The 22222-nt window shown below is 37.5% G+C and overlaps 1 protein-coding gene across 11 annotated transcripts in view; it reads right to left on the bottom strand.

Moving 5' to 3' along the window:
• Positions 1 to 22222, bottom strand: part of Nrcam (neuronal cell adhesion molecule) — a 278463-nt gene that overhangs the window by 10935 nt on the left and 245306 nt on the right. For 7 of the 11 annotated variants that reach the window (XM_013024020.1, XM_013024022.1, XM_013024026.1 and 4 more), the window contains 5 exons: positions 18267 to 18471; positions 15157 to 15279; positions 14257 to 14442; positions 1675 to 1806; positions 844 to 922 (listed from right to left, as the gene is read on the bottom strand). In XM_013024020.1, the coding sequence (XP_012879474.1) occupies positions 844 to 922; positions 1675 to 1806; positions 14257 to 14442; positions 15157 to 15279; positions 18267 to 18471 (725 nt within the window). Of the gene's footprint in view, positions 1 to 843; positions 923 to 1674; positions 1807 to 7017; positions 7171 to 8354; positions 8481 to 13233; positions 13270 to 14256; positions 14443 to 15156; positions 15280 to 18266; positions 18472 to 22222 lie in introns of all 11 variants that reach the window. The other 4 variants (XM_013024021.1, XM_013024025.1, XM_013024031.1 and 1 more) reach the window with 2 other exon arrangements.

Here is a 22222-nt window from a genome sequence, read left to right as displayed (position 1 = left end):
AAAAAAAAAAAATAGTATATAAGTTAAATTAAAATTACTTCCTGCGAGGCACTGGTGGCTCACGCCTGTAATCTTAGCTACTCAGGAGGCTGAGATCTGAGGATTGTGGTTCAAAGCCAGCTCAGGCAGGAAAGTCTGTGAGACTCTTATCTCCAACAAACCACCAGAAAATCGGAAGTGGCACTGTGGCTCCAGTGGTAGAGCACTCGCTTTGAGCTGAAGAGTGCAGGGACAGCGCCCAGGCCCAGAGTTCAAGCCCCACAACTGACAAAAATAAAAATAAAATTAAATTACTTCCTAATGAGGAAATCAAGCTAAGAGCATTGGCACACTGTGTAAATGGCTCTGGTATTTCTTAATAATTAACAGCTTCTAAACCAACCTAGTCATTGCTTTGTGACTAACAGGCAGGGGTATACGTATAGGAATTATTTGAGGAAAGCTAACTAAGAATTGGAGATTAAAAAGTTTTTTTGACATTGATATTATAAAAGCACATTTCCTTTACAAGACAGGATGTGTAGGGTCTTGCCTGTTTTAAGTATCTGTGTAACACACTGGCTTTGTAGAATGATCAATACACAGCATAAGCCTAAATGGAAGTTATGCTTTACTCCAAATCTCTGACTGCCATGGAGATTTATTTTTAATGGAATGTGAGGATGTGCTAATCAGGAGTGTCTGTAAACATTTAGACCTTGAAGTGCTTCTAAACTTATAAACAAGGAACTACAACTACCAGACAGAGTAGGCTGCTGGCCAAGCCCCATCCTCAGGATAGCGTTTGAGGACCATGTTTGTGTGGGACAGATACAACAAAGCACAGAAGGAGCAGAGGCTCACCTATATTCACCAAAAGTCCCATCGTCTTCCTTCATTGGCTGGATTTCAGGATCTGCATGGGCATCTTCCTTTTCTTTAACTAAAAATCAATTTTGACATTATTACACAATGATCTGAGATATACAGCAAGGGGATTTATCCTCTGGGTGAGTACATGTGCAACCATGTAAGTAACCTTGAATGAGTTTTAGTAGTTTAGTCATTTTTGAGGCATTCCAATAGAATGAGCATTTGTTAGCATATAAAGTTGACTCTGATAGTAAAATCATTCCTAAGTTTTTAATAGTTCTTCCTTTTAAAAAAACAATCTATTCATTTGTTATATTCATGGGAATAAATTACATTTGTAAATCTATTGATTTTTAGCAGTTTTGTTCTCTAACAGAAAAGAAGATGGTCAGGTAAAAAAAATATAAATTCACTGGGCCTACTAAGTTGAATAAATAATCTAAAGGGGAAACAATGCCACATCACAATATGAAATATTACAATATGGGCCCAGCATTATTTTCTCAGGAAAACCTCATGTTCTTCCCCCTCCTCTCCCACCAAATCTGTGCTACTTCATTATTCATAACTTTTGTGGAGTCTAAGGAAGCAGAGCCACTAATTTCTTCAGAGGGCAGACTAATTTGTTCCTCCAAATGCCCTATGATCCTTAACACTGTTAAGGCTTGTCATGATAGAAAAACAGATTTTGAAAAAACCCATTTTGATGCACAGAAAATACAAATTTGTGTCTCTTAGAAGATATACTGTTATGGTCTACAGGATTATTTTTATTTTAATAGTAATTATATAACACAAAAAAGCAATTTTAATCTTTCTTACCTGGGTATTTACCACCCTTGTTTCTTCTGATGAAGCAAACGATCAACAGAATTAAGATAAGGAGAGCAACAGCACACATTAGACCTATGAACCAGCCCTGAGTAGCAATATCCACCTGCCGGCTTGCCATTGCTGGAAAACAAATCAATGGTGTTGATAGGTTAGGGCAGATGAGAGCTGTATTGGTCTCTGGTTTAAAAAAAAATGCTATCATGTATGAATTTACATATACTTTACACATGGCCCCAAAGGGCAACTTATCAGCTATCAATCAGAATGATATCAAGATTTAGCTTTTGAAATCCTTTCTTACTAAAGAAAATTCAAATAGAGAAACCTGAATACTAATAACATTAAATGCTACAACCCTCATTAAATACTGAATCAGTTATTTTAACTGGATATTCTCAATAGAAGCATATTCATAAACCAATTAAAATGCTATTGTTTATAGGACAATGGGAAGAATATAAAACAGTTTAAATACAATTGAATGTATACATCTAATGAACTATTTTTCCTTCAAAAGAAACCACTTTTGGAGACTAAAATGTCATTGCAGTGATGCTGCCATGTTTTTGGTTTTTTTCCCAGTGTTTTGGAAATCTTCTGTTAAAAAAGAAGATAGCTCTCACTAAAAATCTGTCCACCTGAGAAAACCAGCCTTCTTTTTTCAAAAATACCTCAACTCTAAACGGAAATTTCCAAAATATTAGATCTATTGCCAAAGGATTGATATTTGTTACTGCTTATAATCTGTTCGAAAGATTTAAAAATATATCTTGGTCAGTGGAATCATTACTTAAACTAATGACCAGTTTAAAGAGAATATACTCATTTGCATGTATATGTTTTCTTTACACCTTCCTCTATTCTGAGTTAATAAATGTTAAGCCCCCTTATTAAAAAACTCACAGTATGAAACACTCTTAAGAAAACTTCCAGTAATATTCAAAAGTGTCAATCAGTGGGACAAAGTGCAGCATCAATGGCTATTCAGACATGCCCATGCGGATTTGTTGAAATAAACTTGAGTTAATCCTTCATTAAAGGCCTTTAAAAAATATTTTGACCATAGTCAACATTAAAGGTTTTAAAGGTTTTATTTTGATCTCACAAGCATGCCTGCTCATGCTTTAATTTGTCTGAATTTCTTCTGAAAATGTTTCATGTAGTTGTATTAGATGTGTATGGACTGTGGATGCAGAGATAACATGGGTATACATCTCCCAGGTTTTCTCTATGCTGCAAACCCAGCATCATATCAACATCTTTCTATATACAAAGTAAGGGAGAAAGATGAAATGCTCCAAATCAAGTGTAAAGAAAAGTGTACAAAATGTCTGGAAATATGCTTAAGAAATAAAATGAGAAGTGGAATAGATTATCTGGACTAGAAATAAAAAGTTAATAGCCTTTCTCAATAGTCCTTTGTGCCTCAGTAGAGAAGTTTCAAGCTGTAATGTAACCAGATAAAAGAAGAACAAAAACATAAGAAACTCTCTTTTCATATATGTCATAGTCATGGTGATGGTGATGATGACGATGACAGTAATAATAATAGCTTGCGATTTTGGACCCCTACTATATATGCTAAACACTGTGCTAAGGGTACAGTCTTATTCAATCTTCACAGTAGGACTTTGAGGTAGGCATTAAAATAATCCCAAGCCAAAAGAGAGTAAAGAACTTGCCCAAAAGTTGGAGACAGATCCAGGTCTGCCTGAGCCTATTCTTGGCTATTATACTGTACTGATAATATGCATTACTAAAGACACATTGAGCAATCACATCTGCAAACATCTGAACACACAATAAAATGCTTTAGAGACTTTCTGTACTGAGATAAAAGAGTTTGAAAAGTTCATCTTTATGTTTTTTTGCAATATATTTCTATCAATTCTCACATGGTCTTTTTTTTTTCTCAAAACCGAGCCCCAAACCAAGTGGCATAAATCATCTTGATTAAAATAGAGAAATCTTTGTCTTTCATCCATTCAGTGATTAACAGCCTTGTCCTAGTTTCAGCACTGACATTTTTGTCTAATTAAATGAAACTGATAGGGGGAAATGCAACAAGATGCTTTTAAGCCCTGGCATAGATATTGTCTTACAAAAATGGTGGCTGCCAAAACTGAACTGGTGGACAACTGGCTACTATACAACTGTAAAGCTTGGCTATGTTTCCTTGATACACAATATATAATTTGGTCTTTGAATTTTAGCTTCTATGTAAAAGAAAACCGTATTTAATATTTCCTGTTCTCATTATTTAGGATTAATCAGGCAAATAAATAGTGTAAATGTGTGCATACACCCAAGAGTACTAGGAGTTATGTAATACAGAAGTTCTGTAGGTAGAAATAACTTTGATTGACTTCCCAGCTATAAAACTAAGGGGTCCTAGCCCAGAATGACTGCAAGGGGCATCAAGATCCCTTCAGACATTCTAGCTCATCTTAACTACTCACAATTAAGACACATACAGACACAGTCATACAGATGAAATCTCTGGGTCTTTTTTTTTTCTAGAATCTGGACTTCACTAAATAGATATCAGTAGGAAATGGCTGGAGAATGAAAGAGGATTTCCACTTCATTTCATTTTTTTACAACAAAGTTGAATATTTCATAGGCAGTAGGTTAACCAAACACATATAAAGAACATGCACGTATAAAATAAAGTAGAGGAAGGAAGTTTGCTTATTGTATAGAAGTTAGTTTTAACAACAGTCTTCTGTTCTCACTGTGCTGGTTGTCTGTGGACAACCTGAACTCTGGGCTGGGAGGTCTCTGAGGAAATACAGTTCTGGGTTAAACATGGAAGAGACCCTGTGAGAGAAATGGTTACTTTTTCTACAGTCCTTTTAAAGACTCTACTATGTATAGAACTGTCCTGTTCATTTAGAATATTTAGGAATATTTAGAAAGGGTAAAGACAACCTTCTGCAAAGTTTGGTAGTTGTTGACCTCATCCTCTCCCCAAAAATCTGTTAGAACAGAAATCTGCCTTATCATCCTTTGTGAGCTGAGAGACCAAGGAAAAAGGGAAGGAGATGGAGTGGGGTGGTGCTAAGAAATCATGCCAGGAATATGGGAAGAAGTTTAGCTTTAGACACAGCCCCTAGTCTTTGGTTTGTTTTCCAGTATGTGCTACAGAAGACAATGAAGAAACAAACCTTGAACACCCAGACTGTGAAAAGGAGCGATGGTGTTAAGATGATTCACAAAATGAGTAGACATGAAAAGTTAAGATAGGTTCCTTAAGTCAGAACTCAGAGAAAACTGTTCATGAAGGCAGGGAGTTAGAAGCAACCAACTGGTTGCTTTCACATCAGGTACTGACATGCTGACACTGCAAAACCTAGCACTGGGGGAGAGAGGAGCAAGAACAGTAGGTCAGAGCTTCCCCTTGGGTCCATCCTGTAACCCTCAGGATTGTAACTGGGATGGAAGAACACAGAGCAGAGTGTAACAGTGCTGACCATATTTGCTCTGAGCAGTACTGAGTTCACTGAAGTTGGACTCTCATCAATATTTCTTCTTTTTAGTAGTGTCATCTATCTACAGAAAGTGACAATAACTGGCTGTGGCCCTGTCTTGTCTCTCCCTCACTGGCACAGAGGAATGACTTACCCCTCACAGTCACTCACCTTGAACTACCTAGCAGTTGCTGCTGGAATAGTAGGGATTATGCTACCAAAGAAGAAACAATGTGATTTTCTAAAGGGCTTTCTTTTCTCTTGAAAAAGGGGGGTAAACTGCCACTTGAATTTGAGAGTGACTCTAACTCATCTGCAAACCAGGAACACATGGAGTCCTTAGGGGGTCCAGAACAAGGGGTTGAACAAGTGTACTAACTAAAAGCATCATTTCTGAGAAAACTATTTCCTGGGGGTGGGGGCTCTATGACCTTTACAGAGGGTGTAAGAAAGAGCCTCTGTTCAGGTGTTGGAAGGTCAGGCTTCTGATCCTGGCTCTTCCATGCTCCAGCATGGGCAGGTTCTCAGACTGACATGGGGGGATCGGTGAGCAGTAACAGCACTCACTTCATGAGTGCCCATCTGCTTGGAAATTAAGTTATCAATAACAACAAGCAAAAGCCTTAAGAAATTAACAGTGACTCAAATATTCTCATTTGATTATTCTCCTTTTAGGTTTAATATATTTAATACATTTTCCTAGAATGCTGTATATAAATGAATATGAAAGTATAAGGAACAGTATGAAAGGAATATTATTTTCTTAAAGCATGGTGGCAGCAAATGGATATTTGAAACTTAATGTTTGATATCAGATACTACCTTTTTGTTTTTCTCTTTCTTTAAAAAATTTATGGTTGTATATTTTTATTATTTATTTATTTTTGGGTCCAGTCGTGGGGCCTGAACTCTGGGCCTAGGTGCTGTCCCTCAGCTCTTCAGCTCAAGTACAGAGCTCTACCACTTGAGCCATAGCACCACTTCCCGCTTTTTTATTTTCTGCTTATGTGGTGCTGAGGAATCGAACCCAGGGCCTCATGCATGCAAGGCAAGCACTCTACCACTGAGCCACCTTCCCAGCCCTGGTTGTGTATTTTTAAAATTTTAAGAAATGATCTTAAGAATCATAAGTTTTGTTAATGAAAAACACTACCAATCATCCATTTCATTTGTGGGTTACATAGGATATGCACTGTCTTCTCAAGAAGGCATGGGATGGTTGAAGATAATTGCATAAGCCACAAAACCCTTGTTTAAATTTAAGCAAGCAGGGATTGGTTGTCATATTGTGAGCAAATACAAACTTTCTTGAACTTTTGCATTTTTATATTTGTATATTTTGGTAACATTCACATAACATACACACAGACAGTAAAATTTGCTGCAATGAAGTGTAACAGAAATTGTACAATTTCTTGTTTCATATAATATATCTGTCATCTAATCAGATTGCAGGGTTCTGCTGGGTTATCCATTTTGACATAAAGAATTGTTACGCTGATGAATTATTTCAACTTTAGGACATTAAAAAATTTTTGTATTAACTCTAAGGGAAAATTCATAATGCAAATTATATAAAATTGGATGATTTAAATAAACTTAGAAAGTTAAAATCACATTAAAATTTTTTGGTAACAGTTTTTGGCAATAAGATAATTGGAAGATGATTTGCCCAATTCAGTAAACTCATTTGGTAAAAAGACCCAAAGATAATTAAAAACCTAAACTCCAACCCAACAGGGCCCCAAAGAGATATACATGGTCCTACCCATAATACAGCTCCACCCACCCCATCTCCAGTTAGAGCCCCATGGCTCCCACCACTGTGTGAGAGCCAAAGCTGGTGTGGTGTGTGCCTCACCTGGGCCTGTCTCAAACACATCCTCTGAACTCACAAAATCAGAGTCCCCCTCAGCACCAACTCGAACTTTGTATGCTGTTCCTGGCATTAGACCCTTTAACCCAAAGAAGCTCCGAGAACCATTTACAATTTCTTTTCTCCATTCTTCTTTGCCTACGGAAATTTGGCAAAAACAACAAATTTGAACATTTTAAAGGACTAGAAGTCACTTAAGAGCCTCAAGAATGGAAAACACATTAAAAGCCAAAGACAAAATCTAGGATTCTTAGATTTACCATTTTAGATTATTGTAAATCTAATCACAATAAATTAATGAATTAAAATGGAGGGCATATGAAAATATTCCTAAAATACTGAATCTCTAGATTTTTACATCAGTCATATACATTCCCACTGTATTTTTTTATACAATGGAAGGTTTCTTATATGTACTTTGCTTCAGTAAACTATTGAGTTTCTCTAAAGAACTGTTACTTATTAAGCAGTTCAAGTGAACTATCGGGAGAACTGTCCTTTCAGATTCACAAGCAAATCTTTTGGTAAGCTTTAAAGCCTTTAAATTTATTTCAATTTATAGATTCAAAAATTTCTAAGTATTGCTCTATTGAAAGGAATAGTTATTTCTCAAAATATTTATTTTCATGATAAATGCCTAAGCAGCAAATTGGACTATGTTCAGCATTTTGCCAAACATCAGTTCACTCATTCATTGCCCATGAGTTTATTATTCACTCAAAGAATATTGCACTAAGGAAAGGCACTGGGTTTTCATAAAGGCTGGAAATTAAAGCTGTCCATCTTCTAGTAGATGTGGCCAAAATTTATCTGTCTTGGCACTACACCAAATATCCAAACAAAGCAGAAACTCCCACAGTCAAATTTTATACCCTTTTTTGTTTGGGCAAAAATAATACTTTTGAGTCATAGTGATTTTTGCTACTAAAAAGCCCAATTAAATTGAAAAAAAAGCCCTTTTCTTCTTTCCTACTTACAGATTATTCACTATTATTCATATTTATGTGGTATGGATATTTTAAGTATGAAGATATGAAAAATACAAATGCAATGGAACTTATGCCCCTTGTTATTGGTAATGTATAAAAAGAGGCACCTGGTTATATATCATATATATACATACATATATATATATATATATATATATACATACATACATATATATATGTAGGCTGTTGATTTTTTTTTCAGGTAACTCTAATTTACTTAATTGGATCAAGTTGTTTCTCAAGGCAATCCATAGTAAATCCTTAAAAAATGTTCTTAACCCATTGAAATGCACCCCCCCCAAATAAAAGCAGGGTAATGAAATGGGTTCTTACTGCCTGCTATACCATATTCAACATAAAATTTCACACGCTCTGGTCCCTCATATTCCCAACTGATATTGGCATACGTCTCAGCAGCTGTGGCAGTTAGATTGCTGATCCTGGGATTTACTGCTTGAACTAAATTTGCAACAGAAAAACAAACAAACAACAACAAACACACAGTCATAATTCAGTGCCTTACACACAAATAGAAAGTAAGCTTAAAAATTTTGAAATTGTGCAGATAACAATCGTTAGAATTTCCTGTTCAAACTCAGGGTTCGCTCATTTCACTTTGTTATTGGAAAGGTTTTGTACTTAAATGTCAGTGTTTGGAAATCATCAGCAATAATGCACACACATAATATTAAAAGCATGAGTTGTAACACATTGGTTGTGGGCAGTAACACATTGGTTGTGGGCAAGGTAAAGTTTTGTTCCTCAGTCACAGTCCCAGCAATCACCTTCTTCATTTACCCATGGATGATAGGGATAGTTGAACAATCCCAAGGACAGAAGTCATAACACAATACCAAAGATTGCCTGGAAAAAAACCTCCAAGACTATGTGACTACTTTTTAATTTGTCATCTCAGTGCAGGTCTCTGAAGAATTTGCTTTGGGGTGAGAAAGAATGATTCTTAGAATGGTAGTTTATGACCTGCTTTGAGTCACAAACTTTGAGAAATCTGAGGATCTGAGAAACTCTTGAATTAGAGAATGTTGGGTGTTAGGCATGTGGGAAAAGGTGCGAAAGAAATCTCCAACATAGTTTGTCAGAAGTTACAAAAGAAAAAAAAGTGAAAGGAACAGGAACTACTTCACTTGACCCATCTGAGAGAACAAGACAATCTTCCCTATTACGTATATGTCACAGAGCATTTTCTGGAAAAAAAAGTGCAATTTACAGAGCATCTTAAAAATCTAAGGTAGCGTAGGGCTGGGAGGAGGAAAATGGGGAAGAATGAAGGAAGGGGTTACTTTGACAAGATGGCATTGTACTCATAGTCTGACTTAGGAAATTGTAACCCTTTTGTACAACTACATAATAATGATATTGATAATAATACTAATAATGATAACAGTGTGAAAGACAAGAAAATAAGAGAATAGGAGGAAAAAAAATCTAAGATATGGAGAATACATGCTCACTCCTGTATAAAGGTAACACCTAACAACCTTAAAATATTGTTAGAATATCCTGAGAGTGATAATTCAATTAGCTCTACTTCAATAGTTTAAACTAAAAGTGACAGCTTTACAGATACATTAACTTATGTGGCTTAAAAAATAAGAACAACTTATTATTCTAGAGAAAATGCATGACTATAGTAAGCCAGAAGGCACCAACGGGTTTATTCACACTCTAGAGTTAAATTCTAAAATTTGTTAAATACATTTGAAGTGAAATGTTTTTGCTGAAAGAACAAAGTAGAATTTCTTAGGATGAAAAAGAGGTATGCACTAAAGAAGTTAAGTCATGTCTAAAGTAGGATTCAACATTACATCCACATTCTGTGATTCTGGGAAATACAGCAACATTGATTACTGAATTATGAGAAATAATTACTTTCAGTTTTGAGGGTTTTCTTAAAGAAATAATAAAAATCTAAAGTGAACAGCAACAGTTATTTCATGAATGTCTGTGTATCAGGGAAACCAAAGGAAGTCTCTAAAAATATTCTGGAATTATAGAACTGAGGAATTTGGTCTTGGAAAAACCTATGAAAGTTGTCTGAAGCAGATCTGTAGTGGAGCTTCTAACACAAGAGCAGCCTACTTTGTGTGTGTATGTGTGCACGTGTGCGTGTGTGTGTGTGTGTGTGTGTGTGTGTGTGTGTGTATGACAGATTTCCTTTCCTCCTAGAGTTTCTTCTCTAAATTGTTTTTATGTTTGTGGGTATTTTTGTTCTAGTTTTATTGAAATGAAATTAGTATTTTAAAGAGGTATCAGTTGCCTTAAGTTCATTGCAGCATTATTCACAATAGCCAAGTTAGTGAAAACAAGTGTCCACTGAGAGCCAATGGACAAAGATGAATGGCATATATACAATGGGATATTATTCAGAAAAAGAAGAAAATTCTGCCATTTGTAACAACGTGGATAAGGCTAGAGGATGTTATGGTAAGTGAAATAATAGACACAGAATACTATCTCACTATGTACAATCTACAAATGTCAAACTTAGAGCAAAGAAGAGTAGAAAGGTGACTATTAGAAGCTAGGATGTGGGGGATGGGAAGGTGTTGGTGAAAGTATTTAAGATTAATACTGTAGTAAAGGAAGATCTGCTATAAATTTGTATTTAGCTTATTCCTATTTATTTATTTATTTTTGCAGTACTGATGATTGAACTCAGGACCTACCATTGAGCCATATATCCAATTCGTTTGCTTTCAGTTTTCCCATATATATATATATATATATATATATACACACACACACACACACACACACATATATATACATATATATATATATGTATAGTAAAGGTGCTGTACAGAGGGGTTACAGTTATATAAGTAAGGTAATGAGTATATTTCTTGTCAAGCATTGTTGCCCTTCTTTGTTTTTCTCCTACTATCCCTTCCCTCCCCACCTTCCCTGCTTTCCCCCCACTCCCCAAAGTTGTAAACTTCATTTCTGACATAGTATCTTGTGAGTCTCATTGTGAGTCTCATGCTAAATATGCTCTGGTTGGCCTCAGATTGACATCACCCTCTCCATGTTTCCTGAACAGTTGGAACCACAGATGTGAAACCACCACTACACCCAGCTTGCTTTTGAGATAGGGTCTCACTTATTTATTTATTTATCTATCATAATTCTCTCATGTCTATTTCCCAAGTACCTAGGATTACAGACAATATTGCCATACCTAGTCTTGCATTTAAATATATTCTTAAAGCCATTTCCATAAGTACTGTGTTCTAAGGTTATGCTGTTTGGCTAGTTTTATAGTAGAGAATTGTAGCTGTCCTTTCCTTGAATCCTGCACTTCTACTTTTTCACTCAATAGGCTTCAAGGCCCAGTTTAATGTTACTTTCTTTGTGAAGCCTTTTCTGGTTTTGTTTAGCAAAATAAACAATTCACTTCTCTTTTGTTCAAATCACATTTTTTCACATTATTACTTTAACATCTCTTAAGCATGTTAAAGGCAAAAACAGAGTCTGTTTTACTTTCTTGACATACAATGTCAAGAAAAATCACATTTAAAGTCCATACTTAGCTGCACATTGGTGGATCTGGGTTTATAATCCTAAGCAACTCAGGAAGCTGAGAGCTAGGATTGAGGTTTGAAGGCAGCCTGTCAGAAAAGTCTGTGAGACTCTTATATCCAATTTACCACCAAAAAGTTGGAAGCGAAAGTATGGCTCAACTGGTAGAGCTCCAGCCTTGAGCAAAAAAGCGAAGAGACAGCGTGAAGCCTGGAGTTCAAGCCCTAGAACAAACACACACACACACACACACACACACACACACCAGAACACACACACACACACACACACCAGAATTTATATCCTATTCTAACATGACAAGCCAAGAAAACGGTACCCTACAGCTCTGAAGTACAGTTTCTTTGCTATACTAGGTTTGGTCACAGGAACATGTTTCCCCCAAGGAAAACCAAGTTTTTACTGGAGTGTTTCAAATAGTGGTACATTATCGTGAAACAACCAATACTTTAATGCTCAATAACAGAACAAGAAACATACATATAAAATGAAGCAAGTTTACATCTTTCTCTAATACTGTAGAAAATTTAAACTCCTATGATTTTGTCCTTTCATCTAAAACCACAAATACAGTATAATTATGATTATATAGTTATATAGTTATTCCTCAACCACTCTAAAGTCTATCTGATATGTATTTTATAATTTATCAAGGCTTTGAATATAAGCAAATGTCTAAGAAAATAGAAAAAATGCCAAGCCTAAGTTCACAAGAGTTGAACAATTTAGGCCAAACCCCTTATTACTTTTGGTCTTTTTTCTTCTTTCCTATTTGTATTCATTTGGCTTGTTGTAGCCCAGGAAAAGCCATAACTGTGGCTACTTCACTTGGAAACAGTGCCCTGTGGCAGAGACTGTACTGTTCTTTACAAGCAGACTACTTGAGCAACAGTTAGGGGTCACAGATTCAGGGATGTTTTATCACCATAGGTGAAAGCTGTATTACAATTTACCAAGCACCATTCTCCCAGTAAGTTTTTCTGACACCCCTGGCTGTCAGAAATTCAGGAGAACTTACACAATCCATGGAGGATTGCTGGCTGTGACTCAGAAGGGGGTGACTGGAACAGTTTGGTAATGACTGGGTAACATAGTTGAGAATATGAAGGCCAAGTGCAAGATTAATTTTTAGGCAACCCCAGTGGAGTGATCCATCTCCAAACCAGATGTAGTACATTGTCTAAGGGAACTTCCAATTGGAGTGTTGTACAATGTGGTGGAGTGTATGCTGTGTTTACGTGTCTGTGTATGGTGGAATCATAGTACCACGGGAAGCTCAGTGGATCGAATGTCTCCTGGGCTGTTTTCATCATGGCACTAAGACTTCAGAATTCTTGATATGTGCCATGGTCAGGTGGAGGCTATCTGTGACAAATCCACAGTTTTGGTCCTGTCTGATCCAGCCAAAATTATATTCTGAAAAGCTAACATTAAGATTTGCATTAAGGATGCATTTTCGGGGGAAAAATTGGGAGAATTCAATATATGGCTTTTTATTTGACTAGAAATTGATTTTAAAGCCTTGGTCTGCCAAGTGCTCCTTTTGGCTGTTCCAGGCATATTTTATTTTTCTCTGCTACCCATGCTGCACTTCCCCACATTTCACATTGCAAATTTCACACATATATAAAGTCATGCAGATGAGTTATTTTACCTTTGCCTGCACCTACATCAGGTGGAAGAATACCAGCTTTAATGAAGGAAACAGAAATAGAACACTATATAGTTAGAATGTAACATACCCATGAGCATGTATAGTGATACAAAATAGAGCTTATAAAAAATGCTAACGCATGCAAAAAGAATGAAGTGTACAGATACAGGGAACAAAAATACGTTTATATCCCCAAACTTACCCAGTATTCAGACTCACACATTACTTAAAGTATATTACTTGTATTTGCCTAGATTTTAAACAAGCTTTGGATTTCAAACTTACATATGGATAGAAATGTCAGTTTCTTACACTATGGAAGACAATCAAATGAGTAATCTTTAAGCAATTTCAAAATTTAGAGACATGCAGAAAAACTTTTATACTATTTTTGAACACTTTCATCGAATCTTAAACATTTCAGAATCACTTAAAACTATAAGAGGAAGAGCTAATATCTTTTCTAATATTATAATGGCACTATTTTCTTTTCTCTGTAGCAGATGAGATATCAAAATCTAAGTCCATTGCTCAAGCACAAAATAAATGCATTGTTTAATATCTTTTGATTTTTGGGCAGAGAACTTAAATCAATGTATAGACTGCCAAATTATTTCCAGTGGCTAGGAACCAGATCTAGAAATTATCTATCTATCTATTTTAGTGTCTATGTGTACATATATATGTATATATTATATGACTGAGTATATATGTGTATGTGTGCATAAAGTTGTACACAGGGGAAAACATCGCTTTACACTTTGCATTTAAATATCCAAAATACTGTAATTTTCACTTAACTTCAATATTTTTAGTTTGAAAGTTTAATGTGGACTTGAGAAACAAATACCAGATAGTTACTCATAAATAAGTAATTTTGCCATATATCAGAATGAGTAATTACACGTATTTGTATTATTTCAGTAAGAAGGATATTCTATGGCAAGAAGGAAAGAAGTGGATATATAAAAGATAAAGACTTTTATTCCATGTTGTTTATAACCCTATGGATTGTATACATACCCATCTTACCTGCATCCATAGTTGTTATTGCTTCCTCTGTAATATGGCTGCCTGGTCCTGCTGATGTATGTGCATAGAAGTAAAACTTATATCTAGTGCTGAAATTTAAGTTTTTTAAAATCCAGCGTGTCTTGTTGGCAGGGATTTTTAAATCTAACAGAGGTCCTAATTCATGAGTGCTATTAACTGTCAAAAGAAATAACAGACAAGCATACTCCCATTAGCTGCTATAGAAGTATTGTCTATAATTGCTTCAAATTAAAATCATCAACCTGGTTTACAATGACTTAAACGATCTTTTCCACTCTTTGACAAACATCATATATGTTAAACAATATAGTCTGATAATATGATATTACATATAATATTGTATAATATATAATTATAATATTATATAATATAGCCCAATATAATATGAAGGGGAAATAGGTTCTCCATTGGCTTATAAACTAGGGGAATTTTATGGTTGAATCACAATAGCATTTTTAATTTTGTGCTTTTGCAGATGGAGTCATTTACAATCAATAACTCCAAGCCCTTCTTCTAGCAGCCTGTGTCAAAGGAACATCTTAACATTTTCTGTTTATAGATAATACCTACTTAACCTAATGATAGTACACTCTAGACCTTCAAAGGTCTCTATTATTCTACAGAGCAATTAATTCTCAATAACATATATATAGTTTTTTTTTAAAAACTAAAACCTGAGGTTCCTTCTGAAGTGATACAGGAAACTACTGTCTTCCTTCCTATATTCCTTCCTTCCTTCCTACATTCCTTCCTTCTTTTCTTCCTTCTTTCCCTCTCTCTCTCCCTCCAAATATAAATATCAATTTTGTATTTTAAAGTAACAACTATTTTAAAAATAGAGTTCTCCCTCCCCTTCTCCCAATAACTTACTTGGCTGATATTTTAGAGTGTACTCAGTCAAAATACCATTTGGGTGGCTTGGTGGATCCCATTCCAAAGTGAGAGAGTCCAGGGAAGGATTAATAATCTTCAAAGATGATGGAGCACTGGGGACTTGAATGATAACACATAGTCACAAAAGAGGTTTATTTTAAACATTTCAGAATTATTGAAATGACATATTTTGTCATGTGTACACAATATATCAAAGTTTTGTTTTTCAATAACATGTTGATCCAGTTGAAAATACATTACCTGAAACATAAACTTATTTATTTTCTCCTTTTTCTTCTTATCATTTCCACTTAAGTTCATTAAAACCATCCTCTCAAAATATATAATGATTTCTTTTATTGGGACTCGAATTAAATATTTTAAAGGAAACAGTACTTACTGGACTTTTAATAAAAGCAAGTTGGCTGCTATGTGAAACCACTCAAACAGATCTTGAGAGGAAGCAGCTGTGTTCTGGGCCACTGAGGACTGCTTTCCCCAACAAACCAGGTGTCTCCCAACAGTCAGAACATCCGGCCTGCTGGGCTTTGGGCCTGAGCCAGGATACCCAGGTGCAGAGCCATGTTTATCCTTAGAGCTGACAGCTGCCCAGGATCTGGTCATACAGGACAGAAGCTCAAATGTTGGCACAACCCCTGGTCCTAGAGATAGCCTTAGGGTGTTAGGTTCTCCATAGCACAGTCTGGCACAAGGGAGAAATGCCTGGTCTTCTATTCACTTCCTCCTGAGGAGGATGGCTGGGGCAGCACTCCTTCACTGATGAATGTCTCATCTACCTTATTTCCTAGAAACCCCTTAATGGCACCATTGTCCTTCATTTGCTCTAGCCAGAAAGCAAGGAGACAACCTGGACCTTCCCCTCTGTCTCATTTCTACTATCTCCCAGAACACTAAATTCTGGTAAATTCACCACCTTAGTCCATTCCCTCCTTGTTCCACATTTTGTTGCTGTACCACTCCTTAGCTCAGGCTTACAACACTGCCCATGAGATTTATACGCTTCCAAGCTTCCTCTAACTAGTGAGTGTATCATACATTTGGGTGATCATAGACCCCTTTAAGAAACTGATGACCATGTAAGGTGACAGTGAGTCACACCTGTAATCATAACTATTCAGGAGGCTGAAATTTGAGGATCAGGTTCAAAGTCAACATGGGAGGGAAAGATTCTATGACTTTTTTTTTTTTTTTTTTGTCAGTCGCAGGGTTTGAACTCTGGGCCTGGGCACTGTCCTTCAGCTCCTCAACTCAAGGCAGGCGATCTATCACTTGAGCTACAGTGTCACTTCCGGTTTTCTGGTGGTTTATTGCAGATAAGAGTTTCACAGACTTTCCTGTCTGGGCTGGCTTTGAACCACGATCCTCAGATCTCAGCCTCCTGAGTAGCTAGGATTGTAGGCGTGAGCCACCGGCGCCTGGCTGATGCTAAGACTCTTATCTCTAACCACCAAAAAGCCAGAAGTGGAGCTGTGGCTCATGTAGCAGAGTCCTAGCCTTAAGCTAAAAAGCTCTGGGACAGCACTAAGACCCTGAGTTCAAGCCTCAGGCCCACAGTACGTCTCACACACACACACACACACACACACACACACACACACACACAAACTGATGACCACTAAAACTCTTCCTAGGAAAATACACATATAGTTTTCATTCTATTTCAAGGGAGGAGGGTCATGGAGCTCCTTACATGCCTTCAGTATCACACAGGGTCTGTACATATGTCAAGAGCAACTGGCCCACAGGTTAACATCCTTAGCATCCAGGATCCAAAGGCTGACTTCCCTCTTTTCCTCAACACTTCACACCACACAACTTTCCTGTAGAAGCAGTGATATTTCCTACCTATGTGTCTTCAGACACAACATTTTGTTCTTTTTTTAGTCCTTTAGGCCTCTGATCAAGTCTTCTACACCCCCACCCCCAAGTTGTCCAAAGGACCATTGTGAGGCCTCATTGGGGAAAGCAGAAGGGACCCTGGCCCTCCCCCAGGAAAATGGGATTGAGAACAGGCAAGAACCTGTAGTAAGATGGGAACTGGGACTCCGATGTTGCTGGACAGTTGCCAACATCATGAACCCTCAACCAGGAATTAGGATAGGGCAATCTATGACTGAGCTTTTATAGAAAAGATCTACATGAGTTATTGGCCCGTCAACATGGCTAGCTTGGGTTAAAATTCAAATTAGATAAAGCTTACTTTGGTACCATTTCAAACTTCTATCCATGTACTTTTTTTGATTGTTGTTTAGTGGTGCCAGAGATGCAACTCAGGAATTTGTGCATGCCTAGACTCTACCACTGATCTGTATCTTCTGTCCTCTATACGACTGCATTTTCCGGTCTCTCTTCTCCCCTAGGTTCCCATGTCCTTACCCAAACTCCTCCTCACTCTCTACTCCATCCATGTGTATTTGATTCATTTCTACCCTCCTTCAATAGCCCATAGTTGTCAAGATTTTCCTCCATTTTCCTCGCCACCTATTTTGTCAATTTATAACCTTTTTTTTTTGTTACCTGTAACCACCTATTTCAATTTCCTGAGTGCTGATATTATAGACATGTATCACTATACCTGGCACAAGGACTTCCACCTCTTAAGTCAGCTCAACTTTATAATGAATTAGGAAAGTACATTCAGAAAGAAACTAAAAATGACCTTAAGTCACAGAAATATTTTCCTTTCTTGGCAAATATTTCTGTGACTTATGGTCATTTCTATAGTTAGATTTCCCATTTCTGTTAAATTGCCCATTTAGTTCTAACATTTCTCAGCTGTGTTTACTGAACCTATAGAAGCTACAGAACGTGTCTCAGGTCAGAAAGCTAATGACCTAAATAAGCAACATATCTGCAAGGCTTCAGATAAAGTAATGTAGTGTAGGGAAAATTTCTGGGGCAGCATTTTGAATTTTGAAGCTTTCCATGTGCCCTCAAGCCAGCTATGAGTGGTATTTTGCTAGGTTTGGGTGTGCTGTATTCATTTAGGGGAAAAATTCCATTTGGTTTCCACATATTTTTTTTTAGGAGGCCCTCGCAGGCCATGCCAGAAGCTCCTGAATCTCAGAGGCATGTCCCTTCTGTACCTCCTTCTGGAGTGTGGAAGACTCTGTCAGGGCTGGCCGGGCCCTCCCCTTTCCCGTTGACCACTCGGACATTGAGCGCATAGTGGCTAAAGGGCTCCAGCCCAGGCAGCATGCCGTGAGTCTTGCTGCCCTGGAAGGTGAGGATCTTTTTCTCAATGTGACGCTTGTCTCTTCTGGATGAACTGTGGGCTTTCCAGTAGTAAATCTGAAATGGCAAGATGAGACAAAAGTCAGGGATGCATAGGGAGCAAACAAGATTCCTCATGCTCACAAAACTAAAGCTACTAAAGTTTTTCCAGAACTTTGTCCTGTTACAATTTATTTTTTACCCCCCCCTCCCCGCCCCATGTCTTCCCATTCTCAATATAGACAAGGAACTGGGTCTGGGCTGAGGTGTGCATGGGGTAGGTTTATTTCTATATAGTCAGTGTAAGAACACATCCTGTGGTAAGCACAAGAGGCTCCTGTTACAATTTATAACAAAACTAGTAGCTAGGTGCCAGTGGCTCACCTGTAATCCTAGCTAGTCAGGAGGCTGAGATCTGAGGATCATGGTTTAAAACCAGGGCAGGAAAGTCTGTGAGATTCTTAATCTGCAGTTAACCACCAAAAAGCTGAAGTGGAGCTGTGGCTCAAGTGGCAGAGTGCTAGCCTTGAGCAAAAAAGTTCAGCAACAGCACTCAGGCCCTGAATTCAAGCTCCAGGACTGGCACAAAAAAGAAAAGAAAAAAGAAAACCAGTATAAAACTAATGAATATGGATTGTGAGGCAAGAGGGATAGAAGCTTCAGAAAATGAAGAAACTAAGTAAAGAGTGACTCTATAACATGGCTGAGTTGTACTGTTTTGCTGGTGGATTATGAGTAAAAAAACAACAAAGCATACAAAGGACTGATATGGTTCTCTTCAGAGAATGAGGAAAAGATTACAATGAAAATGATTTAAGTATTTTACTTGTAGTAACTATTCTTAAAAATAACCAGTGTTTGCATACTTTCCCAGAGTTATCTACATATAACATACAGCTTAATTCTAAAAACCACAGTAAGGCTTTTTGTTGTTGTTGTTGGTCATGGGCCTGAACTGTGGGCCTGAGCGCTGTCCCTCAGCTCCTCAGCTCAAAGCCAGCGCTCTTCCACATGAGCCACAGTGCCACGTCCAGCTTTTTCTGCTTATGTGGTGCTGAGGAATCAAACCCAGGGCTCATGCATGCAAGGCAAGCACTACCACTGAGCCACCTTCCCAGCCAAGGCTCTTATCATAATTATTTGTTTCTTTTTTTTTTTCTTTTGCCAGTCTTGAGGCTTGAAATCAGGGCCTGGGCATGGTCCCTAGGCCTCTTTGTGCTCAAGGCTAACACTCTACCACTTAAGCCACAGTGATGCTTCTGGTTTTCCTGAGTAGTTTATTAGAGATAATAGTCTTAAGGACTTTCCTGCCTGGCTGGCTTCGAACTGCAATCCCAAGATCTCAGCCTCCTAAGTAACTTTGATTATTATTATTCTATGGACAGAAGAACCGTTCCTATAACTTGCTGAGTGGTTTTTTCCCCCAAAGTGGGCTTTTCCACTAAGACAAGCCATCACTTGATCAAAATTTTGTATTAAGCTGAGTGCCAATGGCTTTCACCTGTAATCCTAGCTACTCAGAAGGCTGAATCTGAGGATCATAGTTCAAAGCCAGCCCAGGCAGTAAAGCTCATGAGACGCTTTTCTCCAATTAACCACCAAAATACCCAGAGCTGTAAATTGTAGATCACTAGCCTTGAACAAAAAAGTTCAGGGAGGGCTGGGAATGTGGCTTAATGGTAGAGTGCTTGTCTAGCATGCATGAAGCCCTGGGTTTGATTCCTTAGTACCACATAAACAGAAAAAAGTCTAGGAGTGACACTGTGGCTCAAGTTGTAGAGTGCTAGCCTTGAGCAAAAGAAGCTCAGAGACTGTGCCCATTCCCTAAGTTCAAGGCCCAGGACTAGCAAAAAAAAAAAGTTCAGGGTCAGTGCCTAGGACCTGAGTTCAAGCTCCAGGACTAGCACACACACACACACACACACACACACACACACACACACAAATGATATTAAATTATATGCACAGGTTTTGGAGAGATAAATTGTTAACTGACTGTGGTAACAACATGTTGTTCATTAATTTCTTTTAAGTGCTTCTTAGCAAAGTAAAGATATTTCTCAAGAGAAGTCAACATGTATGCAGACTGGCCAATGTTAGGGCAAACAAACCAACAAAAAACATGTTGCAGTATAAAATCTGTCCTCTAGGAGACCGGAGGAAGACGGCGGCAGAGAAGCTGGAGGCTAAAGAAGCTCTCGCATAGAAAACAGTTTTAGTGTTCCAGTGAACAGTCCTAAGCCAGAGAATCACACCAAGTGTGCCATCACAGTACAGAGAGGCCAGAGCAGGAAAATCCAGGCAAGGAGACAGATCTGAACACTTTCCGATATCTGTAGCTGTGGCTGCAGCAGCAGCGGTAGCAGCGGCCACCATACCAACAGAGAAAGTCTGGGACAAAGGCGCCTGACCCGGCAAGTGAGCAGATTCTACTCACTACCATCAAGAACTGACAAGGAGCAGAAATCTTCATCCTGCTGATTGCAGACCAGGGATGGCCCAGGAACCAAGACTCTGAGTGTGGAAGGAGCTAGCCTCTCAGGGAAAAGCTACTGTTTGCTGAAAGGCCGCAACCCTACCCAGAACTTAGCCTCATCACAGCATGTCCAAACTAGAGGACACAGCTATCTCCCTCTTCTGTGATACTCAAAGCAGATCTCCCTCCCACTGAACTAGCTGGGAGAAGGGTCACAAAGTCCTGGGTAAGGCAGAGCTGTCTGCCAGCTCAAATAAACTGACTTAAGAAACCAATCAAACCACAAATCAAACCAAACACCACAAGCAGATCAGAGACTCCATCAAGAGACTGGTTACAGACACAGGGAGCTACAAGATCTTCCCCTCCACCCCTTCCCCAAATCAAAGAACTATTTTTTCTACCTATTACTATTATTGTTTTCTATTATTTTTCTTTCTTTTTTTATAATTTTTATTTTAGGAGTGAATGTGCGTGCGTGCTTTTTTAAAAAAAAAATCTGTTTTGACCTTTTGGCCCTTCTTTTTCTTTTTCTTTTCTCTTTCTTTCTTTTTGCATGACTTCATTGCTGTTCTGCTCATCCCCAGATATATACCTGATGTTAATTATTAGACCTTATCCCTCATTGTGTACAAACTTAATCCAGAAACTCAATTCACAATCTCTTAGGCTTAACTTCTTTAATAGTAGTATTATTTCTTTATACCTATATAACTTTCAAGTATGCCAATTTTAAGAATTTTTATTTTTTCATTTTTCCTTTTTATCTTTCTTCTCCTCTCATCCTATCCTTTCCTTCTCTCAATATCATTTTTATACCTACATGATTTTTGTGTTTCTTTTTTAAATTTAAATTTTTGTTTTTCCATATTTTTCTTATTTTTTTAAATGTCTCTCCTATCATTCTGTACTATCCATTTCCCTCTCTGAGTTAGGATTTGGTTAAATTCACTGTCCTTTCACCTTTCCACATCCCTCTAATTCTATTTTTCCCCACAATTCTCCTTAAACCTAATAATTTCTGGTTTGCTGAATCCCTCTTGGATGTTCTTAGCCCATTAATCCACAGTTGTTTGATGTTGAATAGATTGTAACGTTGAACAGATTGTATCGTTGAACTATATTGTATCTGTAGCCATTTTGACTGCAACTACAGGACTCTGGTTGATGCTTGCCTTAATATAGTGTTCCAGCACAAAATTGGTGTTACTTTCATATCTAAAATATACTTGGAACTCAAAAATTTAAATCCCCCAATAACAAATCCTCAAAGAAACAACTGCCCAATAAACAAGTGGGCAAAAGACTTAAAGAGAAACTTCTCTGAAGAAGAAAGAAGGATGGCCAATAGAC

This window comes from Dipodomys ordii, unplaced genomic scaffold, assembly GCF_000151885.1.
Source record: "Dipodomys ordii isolate 6190 unplaced genomic scaffold, Dord_2.0 Scaffold72, whole genome shotgun sequence".
Lineage (NCBI taxonomy): Eukaryota > Metazoa > Chordata > Mammalia > Rodentia > Heteromyidae > Dipodomys > Dipodomys ordii.
Note: the sequence above shows the minus strand (reverse complement) of the source record. Positions and strands in the feature narration are given on the sequence as shown.